This window comes from Atractosteus spatula, chromosome 21 (assembly GCF_055471065.1).
Source record: "Atractosteus spatula isolate fAtrSpa1 chromosome 21, fAtrSpa1.hap1, whole genome shotgun sequence".
Classification (NCBI taxonomy): Eukaryota; Metazoa; Chordata; class Actinopteri; order Semionotiformes; family Lepisosteidae; genus Atractosteus; species Atractosteus spatula.
The window spans coordinates 6,364,967-6,384,974 of NC_142726.1; the positions used below are offsets into that span (position 1 = coordinate 6,364,967).

Sequence of the window (20,008 nt, forward strand, 5' to 3'; positions counted from 1 at the left end):
AAATGGATGAGAACTGGCAGAACTGGCACTGCAGCAACCAACACAAAAATAACTCCTTCTTTTGCTTCCTAAGGAGATGCCGCAATCCGCTGTGAGCAACTGGATCTGCTCCTGGAATGGCTGGCGGAATTCCGGAAATCGACCTCCCATCCCAGCGGAGGTCAAGGTCCAGAGGATCAGGTGGCATTCGACGTGATTTTGGGGGACCTCAATTTCGACAACAGCTCCTCGGGTGAGTGAACACTTGGCAGATCGCCCACACACGGTGGGACTGGGATGGGGGTGCGTGTCGTCCCAGGAACACCTAGAGTGTCCAGGCTGCGCGGACCAGGGCCGAGCTGGGAGCAGCTGAAAATGAGGGCTGCCACTGTAGAAGTGCAGTGATATTAAACCACAGCTAGACTTCCTGCGGGTCAGCCTCTTCTGCAGGGCTGCAGCAAGAACAGAACTCTCGCTCTTCCTCAAATGTGAGGACATAATTGTTTTTAACTACCAGGCAAAGCAATTGGATTCTACAGAAGATGGGAAGCTGGATTAGGAGGCAGTAGCTGAGGCTGGAACCCGCACCAGCGGACCAGATTAGGTTTTTGTAAAACCAATGAATGTGCCCGTTTCTAACATTTGTGCTGCATTTACTTATCTTTCTCCACAAAATGCTCTCCGTCAAGGTAAACGTCCCAGATATATTGCTTTTGAATACAATGCAACAGCTAATAATTGACAGAGAGCTCCTTCCTGGCTGTGTCTGCGCTTTGCAATTGTCATATTCAGCTGTTCTGATGGGTGACCCGCAAATTCTCACAGTATACGAGCCCAAAATGTTGGGGATCCCAAGTGGCACAACCTCCAGCAGCACAGCTGGAGTTGGTACAATGGACCCTGCATTCCAAAGATAGCTGGGCTGGAATCTGGGGTGTTTCCCACCCACTGTCTAAATATCTGTTGGCTCAGATGATAGGTGAATCTAAGCTCACGTGTGTGTGTGGGCTCTGTGATGGACTGGTGTGCCGCCCAGAGTGTAATCCCACCTTGTGCCAGGAGTGAACGAGAATGACTATGGGCTACTTTCACACTCGCCATGAAAAAGCAGATTTCTGATAATGGATGCATGCGAGTGTAATAAAAGAATTGGTGCTTTCCATTTTAAGTAAAGAATAATGAATGCCGGAACTTACAGGAATCCGTCCCACGAGCCCATAGTGTTGCAGTGTTGCGCTAATGTGTATCTCGCTCTGCAGAAGACAAGCTGGAGCAGCAGCACGTCCTGTTCACTCACTACAAGGACCCGTGTCGGCTGGGGGCGGGCGAGGAGAAGCCGTGGGCTGTCGGTGAGTCTGGGCACCTGAGGGATTAGCTGGGAGGGGGGATCCCAATTATCCTGGCTCGTATGGTACATCTACAGGTAATATTGTCCTAGGAAGGGCATGGGAACATTTGCAAAATGTATATTAGTAGATCAGCTGAGGCGTGCTACAGGAGACTGTGCTCTGCCAACACCAATGAAAGGTGTCACGTTTTGCACTGAGCAAGCATTATGGAGAACACGACTGTGAATGAAGCGAAAAGGTTAGTTAAAAATACAATCACCTTTTAATCACCTTTTCATGTCATTTCTGCTATAACCAGGCCCAGCTTAAAAGACGTCAGTGTTATGCAAATGATAACATGATCAGACCAGCGTAGGGTTTGCTGATGCAGTCCAGGGTGGTGCCTCACTTAAGAGCCCAGGAAGCCAGAGTCCAGGGTTAGGGATTAGGTGGTTGTGAAAGGGGTGAAAGGTCATGGAGGGAAGCCAGGACACCGGGGGAGACACACAGGAAGCTTTAGCCTCCGTGGCTTTACCTGTGTACCTGCACGACCTTGACCTGGTTCCTATGTGATGCAGATCAAAGATGGGAAAACTCAAGCCCTCGAAGGAATGCGTTTCTGCAGGTTGATGAAGATAAAATGAACTGGTGATTTCATGTCCTGTGTAAATAATTGGTTCAGTTAAGTAATTAAGATCCCAGAGAAGCACAACCTGCACACCCCCTGGAGGACTGTAATTGCCCATCCACAGTGCAGTTGCAGACACAGCGCTGTGAGAGTTTCTTTTGGTTCATGGCACACAAAATGTCTCCCTGTGCTCAGAAGACAGGTGCCTTGTCTTTTTCTCAGGCCTGCTGAAAGGTTTTTTTCATATTTTCCATTTCAGGACTGTGCTTCTGTACTTTAGATATCAATTTCTCAAAAGCATAACAATATTTGGCCCTAATCCTTTAACTAGCACCAAAATCAGGAATGTTTCAGATGTTTGCAAAGGCACAATGAGGAGATATGAGACAGAATGTGGGTTTTGAATCAAAAAGTTTATTGTACTAAAATGTTATTCTGTAAGAAACTAATTCAGGATTCAGTGGCTTGGACATGGAGAACAGATTTCATAAAGCATGTTTGTTTTGTCTCAGTTACTATTTTTGTAACTTTATCGTTTTGAACTGGATTTCACAGCTCTTTAAAACAAAAGCACTCAAATTTATCCTATTACTCACTGTATAGCCACAGTGAGAACTGATTTCAGAGAAGGATCTGACAGTCTAATTAAACTCATTAACAGAATGAAACAGCCGCCAGCAACAGATTGATCCAATATCTCTTGCTGTAGCAGTTTGTAAACAACTTATATGAGGGACCTGGAATCATATTTCTTAGGACTAATGGTTTAGGTATTTACACATGGATAATTAGCTGTATGAAAACTATTATAATTGGGTGGGTTTTGACCTCTTTAGAAAATGGTGGGGAGAGGCTGGGGGGGTTGCTTGCTTGTTAATTACCAGCCTCTTGCTAGGAAACATCTAGGAACTGCTTTTACAAAATACAGTAGCTTAGCTAGCGTTAATAGTACAATCAACCATGTTGCATTACGTTGAGACAGTTTTTGTATTGTGACTGTAAAGACTATATACAGTACTGTAGCAAACAAAAAATAAATCATTATATGCAATTAGAGATTTGTTCATTCCCCTTGCCCACGTCTTTATCCCCCCTTCAGCTCAAGGTCCAGATATTTCTCTGGGTTCCTCAGTGCAGGCAACTGTGGTGTCTGTTGGAAGTGTTTGGGAGACATATAGTAGGATGGGAGTCATTCACTAGGAGAGTGCAACTCTGTATCTGTTACAGGCAGAAATCTGTACCTTTACATGAGATAATAGATTTTACCTATTATACAGTATAAAACATACAGTAGCTCTCACACGCCTAGACTTACAATACAAATATCTGTATATATACGCTCAGTATACATGTGCAGTTCAGAGAAATGCCTATTTTGAGCACTTGTAAGCAAAGACAGATACAGACTGATGGTGAGATGGATCATACCCAGTTATAAAAACAAATTAGTTTAATTTGATACATTATGAGAGTACCGACGATAAAATTATTTTCTGACAAATCTTTAGTAGTAATAGTCTTTAGTAGTTGTTATGCTATGGTTTATCGTATGCTTTCAGAATGCCTTACTATTGTAATTGTAATTGGACTTAAATGTCTTTTTACACACACCTGCTACCTAAAAAAGATGGTATTACTTAGGTCCCAGTTTCCTATAATTTCATCAACACAACAGTTTGGGAAAATACTGTATTCATTCTGCATTTGTTTATACAGTAGATGAGTCACAGGCAGACTCTACAATCAAGCATTTCAGCTCCAAATGAGCACCATCTAGATGGGCTTTAGCTTAGGTACTCTAGCCTGGTCGGGGAGAGGCAGCTTCACCAAGGCTTCTGGATGAAGTTCCACTTTTTACAGGGTTAAGGTTAAGGGAGGGGTTCCAGTACACCAGACACATTCAAGCACCAAAAGGCAGAGAAGTAGGGATTGGCTCCCAAAATACTCTATGAAACCAGACTCACCCAACCAGTGGCTTTTACCTTCTACATACAAAAAAATGCGTGCTGATTAACATACAGGTACTGCAGTCACCCTCTGACCAGTCCAGCATCCTAAATGAACCTAATCTGCATCTTCACAGGGACACTTCTGAACCCCACTGGACTTTACGATGAAGAGGTCAGCTCTCCAGAAAGCCTACAAAAGTGAGTCCTTCCAGTTCCCTCCATTTTGTTCCCTCCATTTACAGTTTTCTATATAAATATTCTCATGCATAAAACCCAGATTGAATCACAGCTGTGCCTTTCCCACCAACTGCACATCATCTTTACATCCTCTTAGGGTCACAGACACTTGGAATAGAGTGGTGACCTCAGAGGTCAAGCCCCCAGCACATGAGGGTCAGTTTCCTTTTCGTGGAAGCAAAGTGGCTCCTTCTCTAGTCTAGAGGGTGTGGGTCAACCAGAAACAAAGAAGGTTGCGTGGGGACTGCAGGCATTCAAAGTCCTGAAAAGTTGTGTTCAGATGAACCCAGGGGCCAGTTTCAAGATCAAAAACACTACTAAGTGCCAGTGGGGAATCAAGACAAGTCTGGGACTCCCCAGCCACCTGGCTGATAGTGACAGGGGAAGACTGAAGTTGAAGAAGTGGCTTGATGGGATTGTTGGGTTATGAAACCTCCAGCAACCAAGTGAGCAAGATGGGCCAAAAGAGTACAAATGTTGCATGGCTGTAAAAGACCATGCTTATATTCTTAAACAGACTAAATCAAATTCTGTGTTCTTGAAACTGGCACGTTGTTGGGTTTCTTAAAGTTTTGATTTGATCTTAGCCTAAGGCATCTCAGCATTTCACTTCTCCAGTCCATTTCCCTCAGATATGAAACTGACTGCCATTCCATCCTGCCATGTATCCAACAGCAATATCAAGCAATGTTTTGTAAGGCTGCATAATCTGCGAACAATCATTACCTTTCAGCAGGGAAGGTGTTGTTTATGCTCACAAAAATATAGAATAGAACAAGGCTTCAGAGGTTTGACTGTGAGATTCCAGCTTGTCAGCTTTTATTAATTTTATTTAGAGAATTACACAAAACGAGCACTACAATAAAAAAATTAGTCATAGTATTTATAAGCATCGAAGTATATACTTATTTTTTTTACATAGCCTTCATTCTGCTCTCAATGTACAAACCTGCAAAGCTCTGTTTCGTTTCTTTCACTTGGTCTCCTGATCTCCTCTTTTCCATTCGTTGCCCATGGTTTTGTGAAAAAGACTGATTCACATTCCTCACTAAAACAATGTAAAATATGCCACCATGATAGCGGTTATCAACATAGGCTCTCACAGGAGATTGAAGGACCTAAATACACTTACTTTGTTAAATTATTCAGTTAAACCCTGGCCAGTATGTCATCTGTAACCTTACTTCATTCCAAGCTGTATACATATACTGCACAGCACATCACAAACAGCGCTGATGTTACTGTAAGTGGAACAGGGCTCAGAGGATCTGGGTGATGTCACCCTTGAAACCTACTGAGCCTGTCACCACTGGTGACATCACCCTTTCAAACCTAGACAGTGTGGAATTCACATCAGCAGGGGACCTGGTCTTTTGGCACAAGGAATATCTGCCTCTGTTGGGAGTGGCGTCATGTGGCTTTTAACCACAATGGTCAAATCCCAGCAGAATACAGAAAAGAATAGCATCTCTCGTGGTGAAAACATTTCATAACCAAATTCAGGTTATAAAAAATGATGCCAAATTTTAGATTCCAACTAGAGACAATGTAGAAGTTCACATTTTAGAATTTGAATCTGTAGGATTTCTTTCCACAAAATCATGTTTGAATCTGAAATGAATGAGATTTCATATAGGACTGACGGGTTCATGAATCCCGAATCAGAAGATGTTAATCCTTATCAGATAATCCTACATTTCATATCCAGGGGGCAGATTTCTAAAATATTTTTGAATAATCATTGTTTTTTTTCTTCCCAAAATATACAAGTCTCCATTATTTCCAATTTAGGTCTTTAAAAAGTTGTTGTTAAATCAGACTAATAGTAATATTAATATCAAGAAATTACTCTTTCACTTTAGAGTAATGGAGAATGAAGAGGGGAGGAAGGAGTACTTGGTATATCCCACCAGCAAGAACCACTGCGCTAGTCAAAAGGGTCGGAAGATACCACTCAAGGGCAGCGGGAGGAGAGTCGACTACATCTTGTACACCGAGGAAGGACTGCAGCAGGACTGGAAAGTGGTACGATCCTGCATATCTTTTTCTGTCATGACCCACCCCTTGCCCTAAAGAACAGAAACAAGCCAAACCTTTTCAGTCCATTAATTTGGGAAATGTCATGAGTCTAGAAATCATAATAAAAACGAAACAAAGTGGGATTCCCAAAATACAATTCAAGGTTTGTGCGACAACATGATGTTTGCAATGCTGTACTTTCAGGAGAACATGCAAGAGAAACAATGCTGGTAATAAAAAGTGACCTTACAAATCCAATGTATGATTTAGTATTTAGGGCCTGTAAGGGACGAATAGTTGTAGAAACTACTGTGAAAGTGGCAAGACATTAATGTGATACTTTCAGTAGCAGCACACACTTGTCCAGCTGACTAGCAGCTGAGCACTGAGACAGTAAGACGACAAGGGAGAAGCGCACACAGCCCATCTTATTCACTACTGTAGGTTACTAGAACCTCACTGATCTGACTCTCTTCTCCAGCTGATTCAGTGCTTCAGTTCTTGGGGTGCTATCTGCATGGAGTTTGTAGGTTCTCCACATGTTTGTGTGGGTTTCCACTGGGTGCTCTGGTTTCCTCCCACTGTCCACAGTCATGCCAGTAGGTTAATTGGCTTCTGTAAAATTGGCCTTGGCGTGTCTGTGTCTGTCCTGTGATAGACCTCTAGGGTGTATCCTGCCTTGTGCCCATTACTTGCCGAGATATACTCCGGCTCCTCCACGACCCCGAAGTGGATCAGGTGGTTAGAAGATGGATGGAAGGATCCAGTGGATTCAGATCCAGATTCCCTCCTATTCTCGAGCTTTAATGTACACAAACAATGGAGAGGAGCTGAAGTCTCCCCCACAGTACACAGGGATAGCTTCCGCATAAATCAGTGATGAAATATGTCCTGATTCACTTAACATTTACCAGTGTTTGTCAGCTGACCACTTCCTGATGTACAGATTCTTTTTATTTAGCTCAAAAAGTGCAATGGCGCCCTCTGCTGTTCAGAGTCTGCTGCAGTCTACAGTGTCCCGTAGATTGAAACTTGCAAAGCTCCACTGAAGGCAATATACTGTACTGTATGTCTGAGTATTATTAAAACAATATGACAACTGGCAATTCCTAAAATTTGAGTTTCTAAAATATAACTGATGACTCCGAATGGTAATAAAATAGATCACTAAATGCACCCTTTAATTTCTGTTGATTTAGAGTCTTTTTAACTACCTTAAAATAACATTTATTAACCAATTCAAAAACACACCTATCGGTAATGGTTTACTCATCACTCTCTGGAGGAATACCACAATTAAATCCAGAGCTTTATGAAAATCATAGATTTGTTTGCAATTTTCCATAGATTAACCTTTCTCCATTCATTTCAAATTGCAAAAGGTTGATTTAACCTCCAGAACAGAAAAATACTCTTCATACCAGCCCTAGGGGCTAAAGAAATCTGCTTATCCATTTTCACAGATCTATTGTACCATAATGAAGAGCAGTGCAGGTGCAACTATCTGCATAATTCAGATAATTCTACATAATTGGGAAGCATCTTCCAGGATGGGGCAGACAGGCTGGTTGAACCCCATGAGGACCCTGCCAAAGACATTACCTGATTGGTTGATTAATCAGTCACTGGGTCCCCTGGGGACACCTTCTCTGTGTGATGTGAGGAGGAGCTGATTTCCTCCAGTTCTGCTTAAGATCTCAGCATGAGTACAGAATTAGGATTAGATTGTGAGGGATAACCTTGCAGCTATCAGGGTTATCATATTTGAAAGGTATGAGACTCCATGTCTCGTATGGAACCTTTTTATGTGTCTAAAATATTTTTCTGTTCAATTTCTTATGCCTACTAACAGATACAGAGATACAGATTCACTTTGGACACACATAGTAGATCAGGAAATACTGGATTGCATGGGTTCTTCTGTCATTATTGCTAATTTCCTAATAATCACATAGTCATCAATTCAATATTAACTATAAATGAAATGTTATCAAGTTCTATCTAAGAATAATAAGATGAAAATGATAAATCTAGCCTAATTTTTTATCTCCTTTCACACTTCAACCTGGATCAGCTTCTCTAAAAGAGAAAGACAATATCTACAGCTATCTTCTCCTTTCTCACTTTCACAGTGGTTTCAAAAGTGTGCGTGGAGCTGAGAGGGATTTTCAGGTGTAAGGACAAATGATAAAGCTCTCAAAAAATATAAGGATGATATTCAACAAAATAGTCAAGAAGCTATAAAAAAATTGAAGCGGGATTCATGATAGTGACAGCAACACGGTAAAAGACATTTTTCATGCACATTAGTGCAGAACAATGGTATCTCTCTGTAAAATCTGCAGTGCTGCTAGAAAAAAGCTCACTATTACTCTATAAAAACAGCATGTGTGTCTGTCAGAACAAGAAAAGCATACAAAAGATTTTTTTCACCACTTGTGTCATTTAATCTCTGCAGAACAGCTCGCTTGGCATGACCAAAAGCTGTTTTTTCAAGGAGTCAGAATGCGTAATTAGTAATCTCTTATCCTGGGTTTGGTTTGGCCATGCTTGTTTAAATTGCAGTGTGAAACCACTCAGCTGAACCGGGTTAGCTATGGTACCATAAATGGGGCTTTTAAAAACATTTTTTTTTAATTGGCCACTTTCTAAAATGTATTTTTTTCTCTCTCAAAAGTACCAAGATTGAATTGTTAGAGTGTTGTCTTCTGCATTTCCCGTCTCTTTACACCACTATATCAACCCCCCACCTCCCAAAAATGTGCTCTGATTGCTTTGCCCTGCACCCCTAAAATGCACTTGGCATTACTGCATTACATTGACCAAAAATATTGGGCCTAGCTCTGACTGGACAGTTAGTTAGTTGCCAGGCAGCTGAAGGAACTGGTCTGAATGCAGTTTGGCTCCCAGTGCTGGGCTACTGTCATGGCAACCAGCTTGACTTCCGGCCTCTGTTAACTTCAACGAGATAAAAAAAAAAACCTGCTGACTCACAAAAGTCACATTTTAAGGGGAAATCAAATTATTACCCTGCGGCCGATTGTGGGCTGCTCAAACATTTTAACCCTTGGTTAGGAGCCAACACTTGACTCAAGGCCCTGCAAATCTAGAACAGATTCCCAAACTAAAAAGCAAGTTGAAGCAATCTTGACCAGTGCACTGTTCAAAGGAGCTCTCTTGCCCTGAAACAAGAGGACAAGAGGTTCAGGGAAATGACAAGACATCTCCTAACCTGAAAATGAGTTGGAAACAAGCTGGGCTCTCTCCACCTGTGATGGAGAGAAGAGACACGTTCTTCAAGCTGCTAGCTGAAGCTTTGATTGACAGCCCCCTTGAAGAGGAGTAGGAAACTCATTCTTTGAGTGATGGGATGATTTTGCCTACCACTGCGTGCAATTAGATACAAAAAAGACTGATTATATTAAGTAAAGCAACATTTCGTAATGAGTGAAAATGAGATTCAAATACAAAGCATTCGTGTCTTGTTGAGAGAGGAACGGGTGACTATTCCACTTCACAGTCCTGTCAGCCACCCGTAGCGATGACAGAGAGACACTCTCATGCTGTTAGAGAGTCCCAACTGCACATATTAACTCATGCAATGACTCTGCTGATCAATAGCTGTTACTGATAGGTCACAGGTTTTACTTTCTCCACTTTACTGGTATGTGATTAAAGGTTTGTGTTAGTGTTAAATACTTTAAAAAAATAATCTGTGTTGTGTTTTTGAGAGAAAAAAAACTGTCAGATTTACAGTAGACCTGATCTTATCACACTGTGGGACTACCGTATGTTAAAGACTGGGAAGAAATAGCCAACCGGTCAAGTAATTAGCTCATTTAAAATCATAAGCACAGACTTATGATAAAAAAGAAAGCCACTTTCTGTCATGAGGTCCAGGCTGTCAGAAATCATACGAACTTCTTTCATGCTGATCAGTGAGGATGACAGCTAATTTTCTCATGAAAGATCTCACGGTGTTGTTTGTAACAGAGGTGATGTTAAACCATGTGTCCTGGCTAAATTCTACTCTGAATTTGCTCAGTGTCTCTTACTTTTCTGTCTGATCTCCATCTGAGATGTAGCAAAGAATTCAGAAAGCAAAAGACCCTCCAGGAGTTGAGTTTGAGGACCTTTGCCTCTGGTTTTGGTCATGTGTTTAAGAAAATGTTGTGATCGGGCCTCTTGTTCCCCTTCAGGATGTGGAGGAGTACAGTTTCGTCACTCAGCTGGCTGGACTGACCGATCACCTGGCAGTGTCCATGCGCCTGACTGTGTCGACAGGAGAGGAGGAGCCCTAGGCCAAACAGAGCCCAGCCCTAACTACCGGGATGGGAAGAAGGAGAAAGATGGGGGAAGACAGCTCTGGACACTCAGGATGGATGGACCAGGAGAGAGAGAGATGCACAGATATTTCCTCTTTGCCCGTGACCTCAAACCCCTCAGCTGGGCCAAAACGCCCCTACGTTTCAATTTAAAACAAACTTGATGAGGACAACTGGAGACAGTTTTAGGGGCCATCATCTCTTGTTAGGCCATCAGTTCTGCTCCTCATGCTCCTCAGTGCTGAAGGATTCAAAGAAGCTTCGTACAGTTGATCAGTGCCATTCTAATTTACAGAAACAACATGCTTTTCTACCAGTACACAGTACGATTTAGTTTCTTTGCCATCTGTGACTTCATCTGTTTTTTTTCTTTTTCTTTTGTCTAGCATTTGAATGACATTTATTAGATTGTTTACATTTTGTTTATTTAGTAACGGGGGAAATCCACATATTTAATGTTCGCATGAAATGCATCGCTGAAATGAACTGAAAAGTTGCATGAAACTCACAGTGCAGCACCGAGTTCCCCAGCAACTGGAATTTCCCGCTCTTTATCACAGTTTCAGCATGGAGAAGGAGGAGAAACTACCCTCTCCTCTTGGCTCCTCTCCCTCCCTCTTTTCAAGGAATCTTCTGCTAAGTGTCTTTTTTTCTAAAGTCTTTCTAAGGTTTATAAAATTACCTCACCATCTTTGTAGAAAATTTATATGCATATGTATACTGGTATATATATATTTTTTTCTTTTACTGTATGCTGACATTCCACAGCTTTTGCAGTTACCTTTCCAAATTCTTAACACTGTTTTAACAGCCAAAATAGTTCAAAGTTCACCTGCTTTCCATTCTCTGTATTGTACAATGTACACCCTGTTGCTTTCATGGAAAAATGCAGATGGTCCTTTTTGCAGGACTGACTGTGGATGGCTGTAGCTAGTCCCTAAAATCCTGGCATGTCAAGGGAATTAGGGATGTACGTTTGAAAGGTTATCATCAAGCTTTAAGTCTGCTTGGTTGCAAGAGGCATTACTGGATTCAAAGTTAACATTCGAAATTTAGGGATTAAAAAGCTGGTGGGAAATCAGGGCTGTAAATTCAGTGCTCACAATTGCACCCTTACCACACCTGCTGCTCTGAATGCTGTTTTGCATGTCATGGATGCCCAGTTGGTATAAATGCACTTCTGAAGAGATTTCAATCTAGAGGGCCTCACCTCTGACTGCATTTGCCAATTATGGAAGTTTATTCCAGGTTTCTTTTTTAAAGGTAACTCAGTATTCCTAGAGCATGTTTTTTTTTATTTAACCACATGACTTTTTGATAATAAAAGGGCCTGGCTTGATGAGAGTACCATGCAGTATTTCCACAGCCTCTTACCCCTCTCCAACTCCAAACTTCCCAGCCTCTCTAAGCGACAACACTGTCATAGATTAATATGGGATTCTTGACCTTGCATTAAAAACATAACACTTTTTAAATTTTACTGACACTAAAAAACCCTTATTGTTTGTTCCTCGTGTTTTTTATCTGCTACTTTTCAATTTTACACAAAAAAAGATAAATGATTCGAGTCATGGGAAGACAGACTCATATCTAGAGACATGTAAATTGCTAAAGAGTGATTGCTGTTCTGTTTGTAGCCTCTCAAAGTATAAGCTGTGAGAGCACAGTCATAGTAACTAATGCAGAAATGTTTTTTTTACTCACGGTAAAAGTTCCTCTTTACTAAATTATATTTTCAAAAAACTTTTAAAAAATAGAAAAATTAACTTGAAAGGTACAGTATAAATGCAGAAGTGTTAGATAAAGGGTATTTAATTCCCTTTGGTCTAACTTTTTACATTATCAGAAAAGTGACCTACCACTGACTTGGAGACAGAACGTTTTAAAATTGTTTCTTTTCCCGGATTTGGATTATTATTTTAAATAAAGCTGCAAGAGAGCCTTGGAGATCAGATAGTTAAATTTGGGGGCATCTATTTTTGTTACTGACATCTCTGAGAGTGGTCTGGACAGCATAAATCACACTTTGCCATCATCTCAGTGTGTTAGTTGAGGTTATTATCTTCTTGGAAAGTGTCTGGTTGAGGACAGAAAAGGAGAAAAAGATATAAAGAAATGAAAACCTGTCCTTGTATTCTTTAAGGATAGGTACAATTACCTGAGCTTAACCTGTGCTTTCCATAATGTGCTGGTGGTGTTGTCACATTTAGGTGAAAACTATCAATTGAGATTTGAGCAGTGAGGCAGTGAAGGTTTATTGCAAAAGGAAATTAAAAATAGTTAAACTGGTGCAGAAGAATGAACAAAGAAAGTACGTTGAGGTTGTGAAAGTAAACTTCGTGAGAGGCTTATCTACTAAGGCCTCTACTGGACGAAGGCAGAAAGGAGCTTGTAGAGTGGAGGTTACTGGTTCAAATCTAGACTGTGCCACTTGCAGAATGTGGCCAGGATCTCCAATATATAAACAATTTATAGGTTAACCTTGATCATCCATTGCTTATTTGTAGCCAAATAATAACAACTAGGGCTGTCAGACCCTTGCAAGTTTTTCTGTCCTATTCATGAGAGTGCTGGCGTCCCAGGCTCAATGTACGAGACGCATCAAATGACTGGAAACAGTTTGCTTGACAGCAAGTTTGTTATTTTTCTTTTTCTGGCTGTTGCAAGAAGCCTGTACTTGTGGGGTCAGGTTGAGTATTCGTTTGAATTGGTCTGCTTGAGACGAGGTAAACAAATGATGATTCTGGGGGAAAAAAAAGACTCTGGGAATTATCGGCATTACACGCAAGGAACCTCATGTGCATCAGCCACTATTTTGTAAGGTGTTTACATTGCTAAATCACGAACCATTGTAATGTACAGTATTTATACTGCCACTCATTGCAGTATCTTTCTGTTTATGGAACTCTGTCTAGCTGAGCTTTACTGTTCAGGAATATACAGCACCAACACAGTTTCATGAACATGTCCTGAATGTGCTGAGCTCTTTCATAGGCTCATTGCATCAGAACATCACACCCCAGGGGAGGAAGCTGAGTTAAACCAACAGTTCAAGCTCTGCGTGTCATGGTGCTGGTTATTGTCCCAGAGGTCAGTACTAACAGACCCTGAATACTTTAATCCTCCACACCCCATGGCACGCTAACACACCAATTCTGAAATGCGTGTATTCTTTTTTTTCTTACATTTTTGTATCATTTTTATTCAGTTGTCAATCTGCATGTGTCTTGCCTTCTTTTTGAAAACATCCTTCCCTGGAGTCTGTATTTGGAAAACTCAGCTGCTGCCCTGGGCTCTCATGAGGTGCTGCTTTCCAGTGGCTCTTTTAGCAAATCCTACTGGCAGATGGGAAGAAGACTTGACGGATTGTTTCCTGGGCTGGAGTGGGCCCCTGGCCTGAAGGATGCTGAAACAGATACAGGGTATCTTACTTGACTGTGGTTCCTGCATGCTCTCTGTAAGATACGCTACATGGCTTTTAATCTTTCTCTGACAATACTGTAGCACATCTTCTCTCTCTGTCCATTTTTTAAAAAAAATGAATGTTGGGCAAGTAGTCAGAAGCGACTTTGTTTGGCAGGCAAAAGAGTGATGTTTTATACAGCCGCTCATTCTGCAAAAGTCTTATTTCTTCTGCTTTTTAAAACTGTTTCCTCTTTGAACCTGTGTCTGAGTCCCTTTTGTTTCAAACTCTTAACACGTTACAAAGAAATTAGTCAAATCCCTGTGCTGCTTTTAAGTCAGTCATTAAAAAGAACACTAAAATCAGGTGCAGAGGTACCATATTAGAATGAATAGCAAGAAATCCACAAGCATTTATGTTCAAATATTAACCTTTAGACTGCTGCTAACAATTTTATTACTATTCACTGAGCAGTTGTAACCACATGAAGTCTAAACAGTTTAAAATTTAAGATTTTCCAGATGCTATTTTATGGAAATGAAGTTATAATAATCAGTTATTCATTTAATGAAGTACGTTGAAAATTGTTATAATTATTGTGCAGAATTATTTGAAGAACAAATACAGCATATTGTAGCTTGTGTTCCAAAAACGTCTTTGGTAAACTGGATTTGAATCTGAATTGACCAAGATCTCCACAGAACAAGAGCCGAGATTTTGACAGAGCACCTGCTGAAATAAGTCACTTTTATTTCTCAGAAGAAAAAAAAACAATTATTTGTTGATTTTCTCAGACTACAAAGTGAAATCAGAACATTTGAACTTCTTTGCAAAAACAATTCCCCCTGCTTCTTCAGGAATTAAAGGGGAAGTCACAGAGCACATTGGCTAATCCTGTTGAAGACACTAGAGGGCAGCAGTGATATCCAGGCAAAACTGTTCCTGCCTCATTTACCATAAACACTACCAAGCACAGATGAATTACAGTATATAGTATATAACAAGTCCTCCAAATCTCCAAATCCCTTCATCTGCATGCTAGTCTGTATCTCACATTGCACAGTACCACAGACTAGAACGTCATAAACAGATATAAAATAATACAGTGGAATTGACTAAGTGAAGCCTGATTATCGCTCTATGAAATGAGGTGTAAGACTCTTCAGTAACAGAGATATACCGTATGTGGTGTACCAGAAACTGTCAAGTCATGCAGATGAGTCACTGATGGTCATTCAAGAAGAGTACTGATGGGAATTATCACTTTATTCGACAGCAGACAGAAGAGTGACTTAAAGTCTATTAAGTCATATTTCCAAAACTGCATTCATATGTTGAATTGACCAAAAAATAAAGTCATATTACTTGGGGTAACAGGGCCTAGTTCCCACCAACCCCAGTTCCTCAGCCAGGCAGTTAGTTACCTGTGATATTTAATGTTCAGAGTTGATTTTCTGAAGAGGACGATACAATAACTAATCATTTTAATAAAGTACCTTCAAAACGGCTATTGTGATTGTATGACGTTATTAAGAACACCACTTGTGACCTCAGTATACACTGATCAATAAATACAGTTTTATTATTGGAGCAGTTGCTCTGTAGAACCACTGGTTCAAATCATTGGACCAGGGTCACGACAGGGCCTTGCAGAGGTTTAAAAAATAATATTAACTAAAATTGGCAAACAGAATTTGAGAATGAAACATAACTTTCAGACTAGCAGATTCAAATCAATCAGCAGAAATGTGTGGACACAACAACCAAGAGTTTATAAGCAGAAATGTTACAAAAAACATTTCAAATTGTTAGGCGTATTTAACAAAAAGTAACTGGGAACTACAGAAACTGAAACACAGCGCTATGAATCAACTTATCAAGTACCCAGCTAGCTTTGGATTGGTCTACCCAGATAAAAACAACAGGTGAAGATGAGTTAATAATTAAATAAACATCTCAAACTCTTTAATTAACATTGGAACACACTAGTACTTTCCCCAGCTCTCCAGTGAAGCTCAGTTATTTACTCAGGCAATGAACCTAATCAGTTGTGGGTTTTTAGTTACATTTAAAATCTAATAGTTAATATAACATTTCATGTGGTTAAAGAGCCAAATTCGATACAGTTTTAATTAATGTAATTATTGTTTTGTTAAGGGCTCAGTTAGGGAGCTCATTTGAAATGAGACCAGGGGGCACTATGATCACCAGGCCAGAACAGCCCTTGAAAATAGGATACTCAAAGCATTTTCTAATTTATTTATTATTTTCACTTACTTGTTTTAAAATTGGCTTTCATTATTTACAGAACTGTGATTTATAGCAATCTGGAAAGAAATGCACTTCTGAAGAGATTTCAATCTGGAGGACCTCACCTCTGACTGCATTTGCCAATGCAAATGTTTGTGTTTATTCCAGGTTTCTTTTTTTCAAGGTAACAGCATTTCTGGAGCATGTTTTTTAAAATTCAACCACGTGATTTTTTCATAATAAAAGGGCCAGGACCATGCAGTATTTCCACAGCCTCTTACCCCTCTCCAACTCCAAACTTCCCAACCTCTCTAAGCAACAACACTGTCATAGATTAATATGGTATTCTTGACCTTGCATTAAAAACATAACACTTTTTAAATTAAAGGTACAGTATAAATGCAGAAGTGTTAGATAAAGGGTATTTAATGCCCTTTGGTCTAACTTTTTACATTATCAGAAAAGTGATCTACCACTGACCTGGAGACAGAACGTTTTAAAATTATGTTTTTTTTAACTCAGTAAAAGTTCCTCTTTACGAAATTATATTTTCAAAAAAACAAAAAAAAAATAGAAAAAGTCATTTGGAAGCAATAAATACAAACGAATGACTAATAAAGGGTATTTAATTCCCTTTGGTCTAACTTTTCACATCATCAGTGACCTACAGTACCACTGAACTGGAGACAGACCATACTGCTTTTATGTCACTCATTTAAAATTCCACTAAAATCAGATACAAAGATACCATAATAGAGTGAACATCAAATATATAATATAATATAAGAGTGTTTAAATATTGACCTTTAGACTGTTGCTGTCAATTTTATTAGCTCTGTGCAATCTTACTTTACTATTAACCCAATGGTTTTGACAATGTTTAAAGAGCTTAAAACTTCCAGATGCTTCTTTTTTCCTAAAAGAAAATATAAAAATCAGTTATTAATTAAATAAAGTACCTCCACAATTGCTATCATAGCACATAATTATTAGAACAAATACAGCTACAGTATATTGTAACATGCTTTCTAGAATTTTTTTTGGTAAGCACCTGCTGAAATAAGAAAACGTATTTCTCTAAAGAAAACTTTTCACTGACTTTCTCAAAATACAATGTGAAACCAGACTATCTGAACTTCCTTGAAAAAAACAAATCTCCCGTACCTTCCGGAATTAAGGGGGAAGTCTAAAAGCACATTGGCTATTCCTGCTAAATACACTAGAGGGCAGCAGTGATATCCATGCAAAACTGCCGCCATTGTGTCTCAAAAGTGCATAACAGCTCGATGACTCTGCCTATGTAATTACATTTCTATCCAATTTTCAAATGCAAACAGTATTTTTCAAATATTCCTGCCACATTCACTATAAACACTACCAAACATGGATGAATTATATTGTTTGAATCAAGTCCAAATGTCCAAATCCCTTTAACAGCATGCCTGTCTGACATTATTTGGGACTTTATAGCTGACATTGCACAGTATTGAAGTACCGGAGACTGGAACATCATAAGCAGATATAAAATATTTTGCCCCAGTTATTATCCGGAATTGACAAAGTGAAGCCAGATCATCACAGACGTCGTGTCAATCTCCAGTGACAGAGATATATGCGGTGTGGCAGAAACTGTTGAGTCAAGTCATACAGCTGAGTCACTGGTGGCCCTTCAACAAGAGTCCTGATGGGACGTCTGGCACCATTGATCTCCTGCCAACAAGATGACCAGACTGCCCTCTCTGTTCTTGTTTTCGTTTATCATTATAATTACAAAATGATTGACTTTACTATCCAGCAGACAGAAGAGTAACTTAAAGTGTACAAAGTCATATTTCCAACACCATATACATAAGTTGAACAGAAATTAAAGTCTTTTTAATTGGGGTAACCGGTATCCATTCCCACCAACACCCCCTCTAAGGTATGAGAATGGGCCTCTAGAACATTATTTCCTAGAATTCATTGTGTTAGCACGCCTGTAGCAGTACAGCAGCCATTGCTTTGGTTTATCTTAAGGGCTTCTGCTCCTCATCTATACAGCAAGCAGATACCTCTCAAATAAAGAAGACTGAAGCCAAATGTGGATAAAACATCTTTTTATTAAAAACGCATTACTAAGGCATCACCTTCTAAAATATTTTTTTTCTGAGACATACAATTGTGTAGCATTGTTATGTCTAAACACCTGGCTCCTGGAATTTCATGCTCTAAGGTGATTTTCCAAAGAGGAAAATATCATCAACGACTCATGTACCTTTGCCATTCTCATTGTTTAGTAGACACGTGTCTTTGGAAATAAAGTCCCAAAGAAGATTGTTACCAGTTCTGATGTCTGTACACACTGATCAATAAATAGAGTTTTATTTTTAGAGCACTGATCGCGCATTCTCTATTGTTTTGCATTTATTCATGTTTCTTTCCTTATTTACAGAACTATGACTTCTGGGTCAGAGAAAGAAGATATTTAAACCTGCACAAAGTTTAAACTCTTCTGATGAACCTCTGAGTAAATGTACAAATGCACAGTATCTTTCTGAAACAGGTGACTCAAGTGGAAAGCCCAGTTTTTATCAGCTACACAAGACAGACATCTAAAACATGTTATTTCGATTCAACATTCATTACTACACCAGGGGATGAGTAATTAGTGCTCACTTGTTACTTAATAAAACAAAGACATTTGCCCACAAGTGCACCCACCCTTCTGCCAGCACTCAGCCATAGGATTGCCAGAGGTCACGTTGGTTAAGATTCAGAAGTTCTCTTTACAGGACTTATGCATTACAGAGAATATAGTGCTTAATAAATGCCCATTTGCTTGAGTCTTCCTGCCTGAATTTACAAAGTAAGATTCTGGCACTGGTTTCTTGACTCCCCTGAATTTGATATTGTCATTGGCTTGTTAGCTAAAGCATTAAAGAAAGGATATTACAAAAATACAGAGATGGATAAATGTCTGTATGTCCATAAAACCTCTCATGGCCAGTGTTATTTTTTCTATTTTACAATTATTGGATTAAAAATAAGCATTGTTCCACGTGCAAATAAGAATGATATACTTTGAAAAAATAATTCTGTGCTTCTGCAGTTTGGTGGTAAATTTGTTATTTAATAATTGCTGCTGAAGGTTGAAAATACACAGCATGAGTTATTTGTTATATAGCTGGAAAACCCCTATTTTTCAGAAAGTAGAAGGAAAACACAATTCAGTTTTTCAGAACTGGCACAGGCCAGGGGTCTGCTTCTGCAGATATGGTTTGTGATAACAGTGTCTCAGACTTTCTTCGGAAATATTTGACCGCCCCCCTGTGAACTGGGAACTACCAAAGGAAAAGCTTGTTCTTCAGCAGCAGACCTGACTCAAGGACACAGAAAATAAGAGAACTCCAGGTCAGGACTAATATGCTGTAATAAAGTCAACATCTTCCTGATCCCATTCCAATTCTAGTATTGCCAGGCCAAGCAAGCAGATATAAGACCTTATTTTTCAAAATCCAGAAATCCCACCTGCACATTCTGTTTCAGGAATAATAAATAAATAGTCCTTACAGTATATAGCACTTTTCTGACCACTACACCCAATGTTTTATACTTTTATACAATATTTTATACTTCCAAACAATCTGCAGCCCCATCTCAATACTGCATCGGCAGTTAAAGTGCGCCAGTTCGCTTCCCACACACCAGCTCTCAGTGGGGAGGAGAACAGAGTGATGACGCCAGTTCAGAGAGGGGGATTATTAGGAGGCCATGATGGGTAAAGGCCAGGAAGAAATTCGGCCAGGACCCCTGGGTTAACACCTTTACTGTGTAGATTACTCGGGAGTGTCCTACAATTTCACATGCTAGGATAGCGGATCTGTAATATATCTAATCTCAGGAATAAACTC

The 20,008-nt window shown here is 39.8% G+C and overlaps 1 protein-coding gene across 1 annotated transcript in view; it reads left to right on the plus strand.

Moving 5' to 3' along the window:
• Positions 1-14,127, plus strand: part of smpd3 (sphingomyelin phosphodiesterase 3) — a 79,474-nt gene extending 65,347 nt beyond the window's left edge. The window contains exons 4-8 of the mRNA XM_088938759.1: positions 74-232; positions 1,239-1,328; positions 4,019-4,082; positions 5,984-6,146; positions 10,340-14,127. Coding sequence (XP_088794885.1) covers positions 74-232; positions 1,239-1,328; positions 4,019-4,082; positions 5,984-6,146; positions 10,340-10,441 — 578 coding nt within the window. The 3' untranslated portion in view covers positions 10,442-14,127. The remainder of the gene's footprint in view (positions 1-73; positions 233-1,238; positions 1,329-4,018; positions 4,083-5,983; positions 6,147-10,339) is intronic.
• The last annotated feature ends 5,881 nt before the right edge of the window (positions 14,128-20,008 follow it).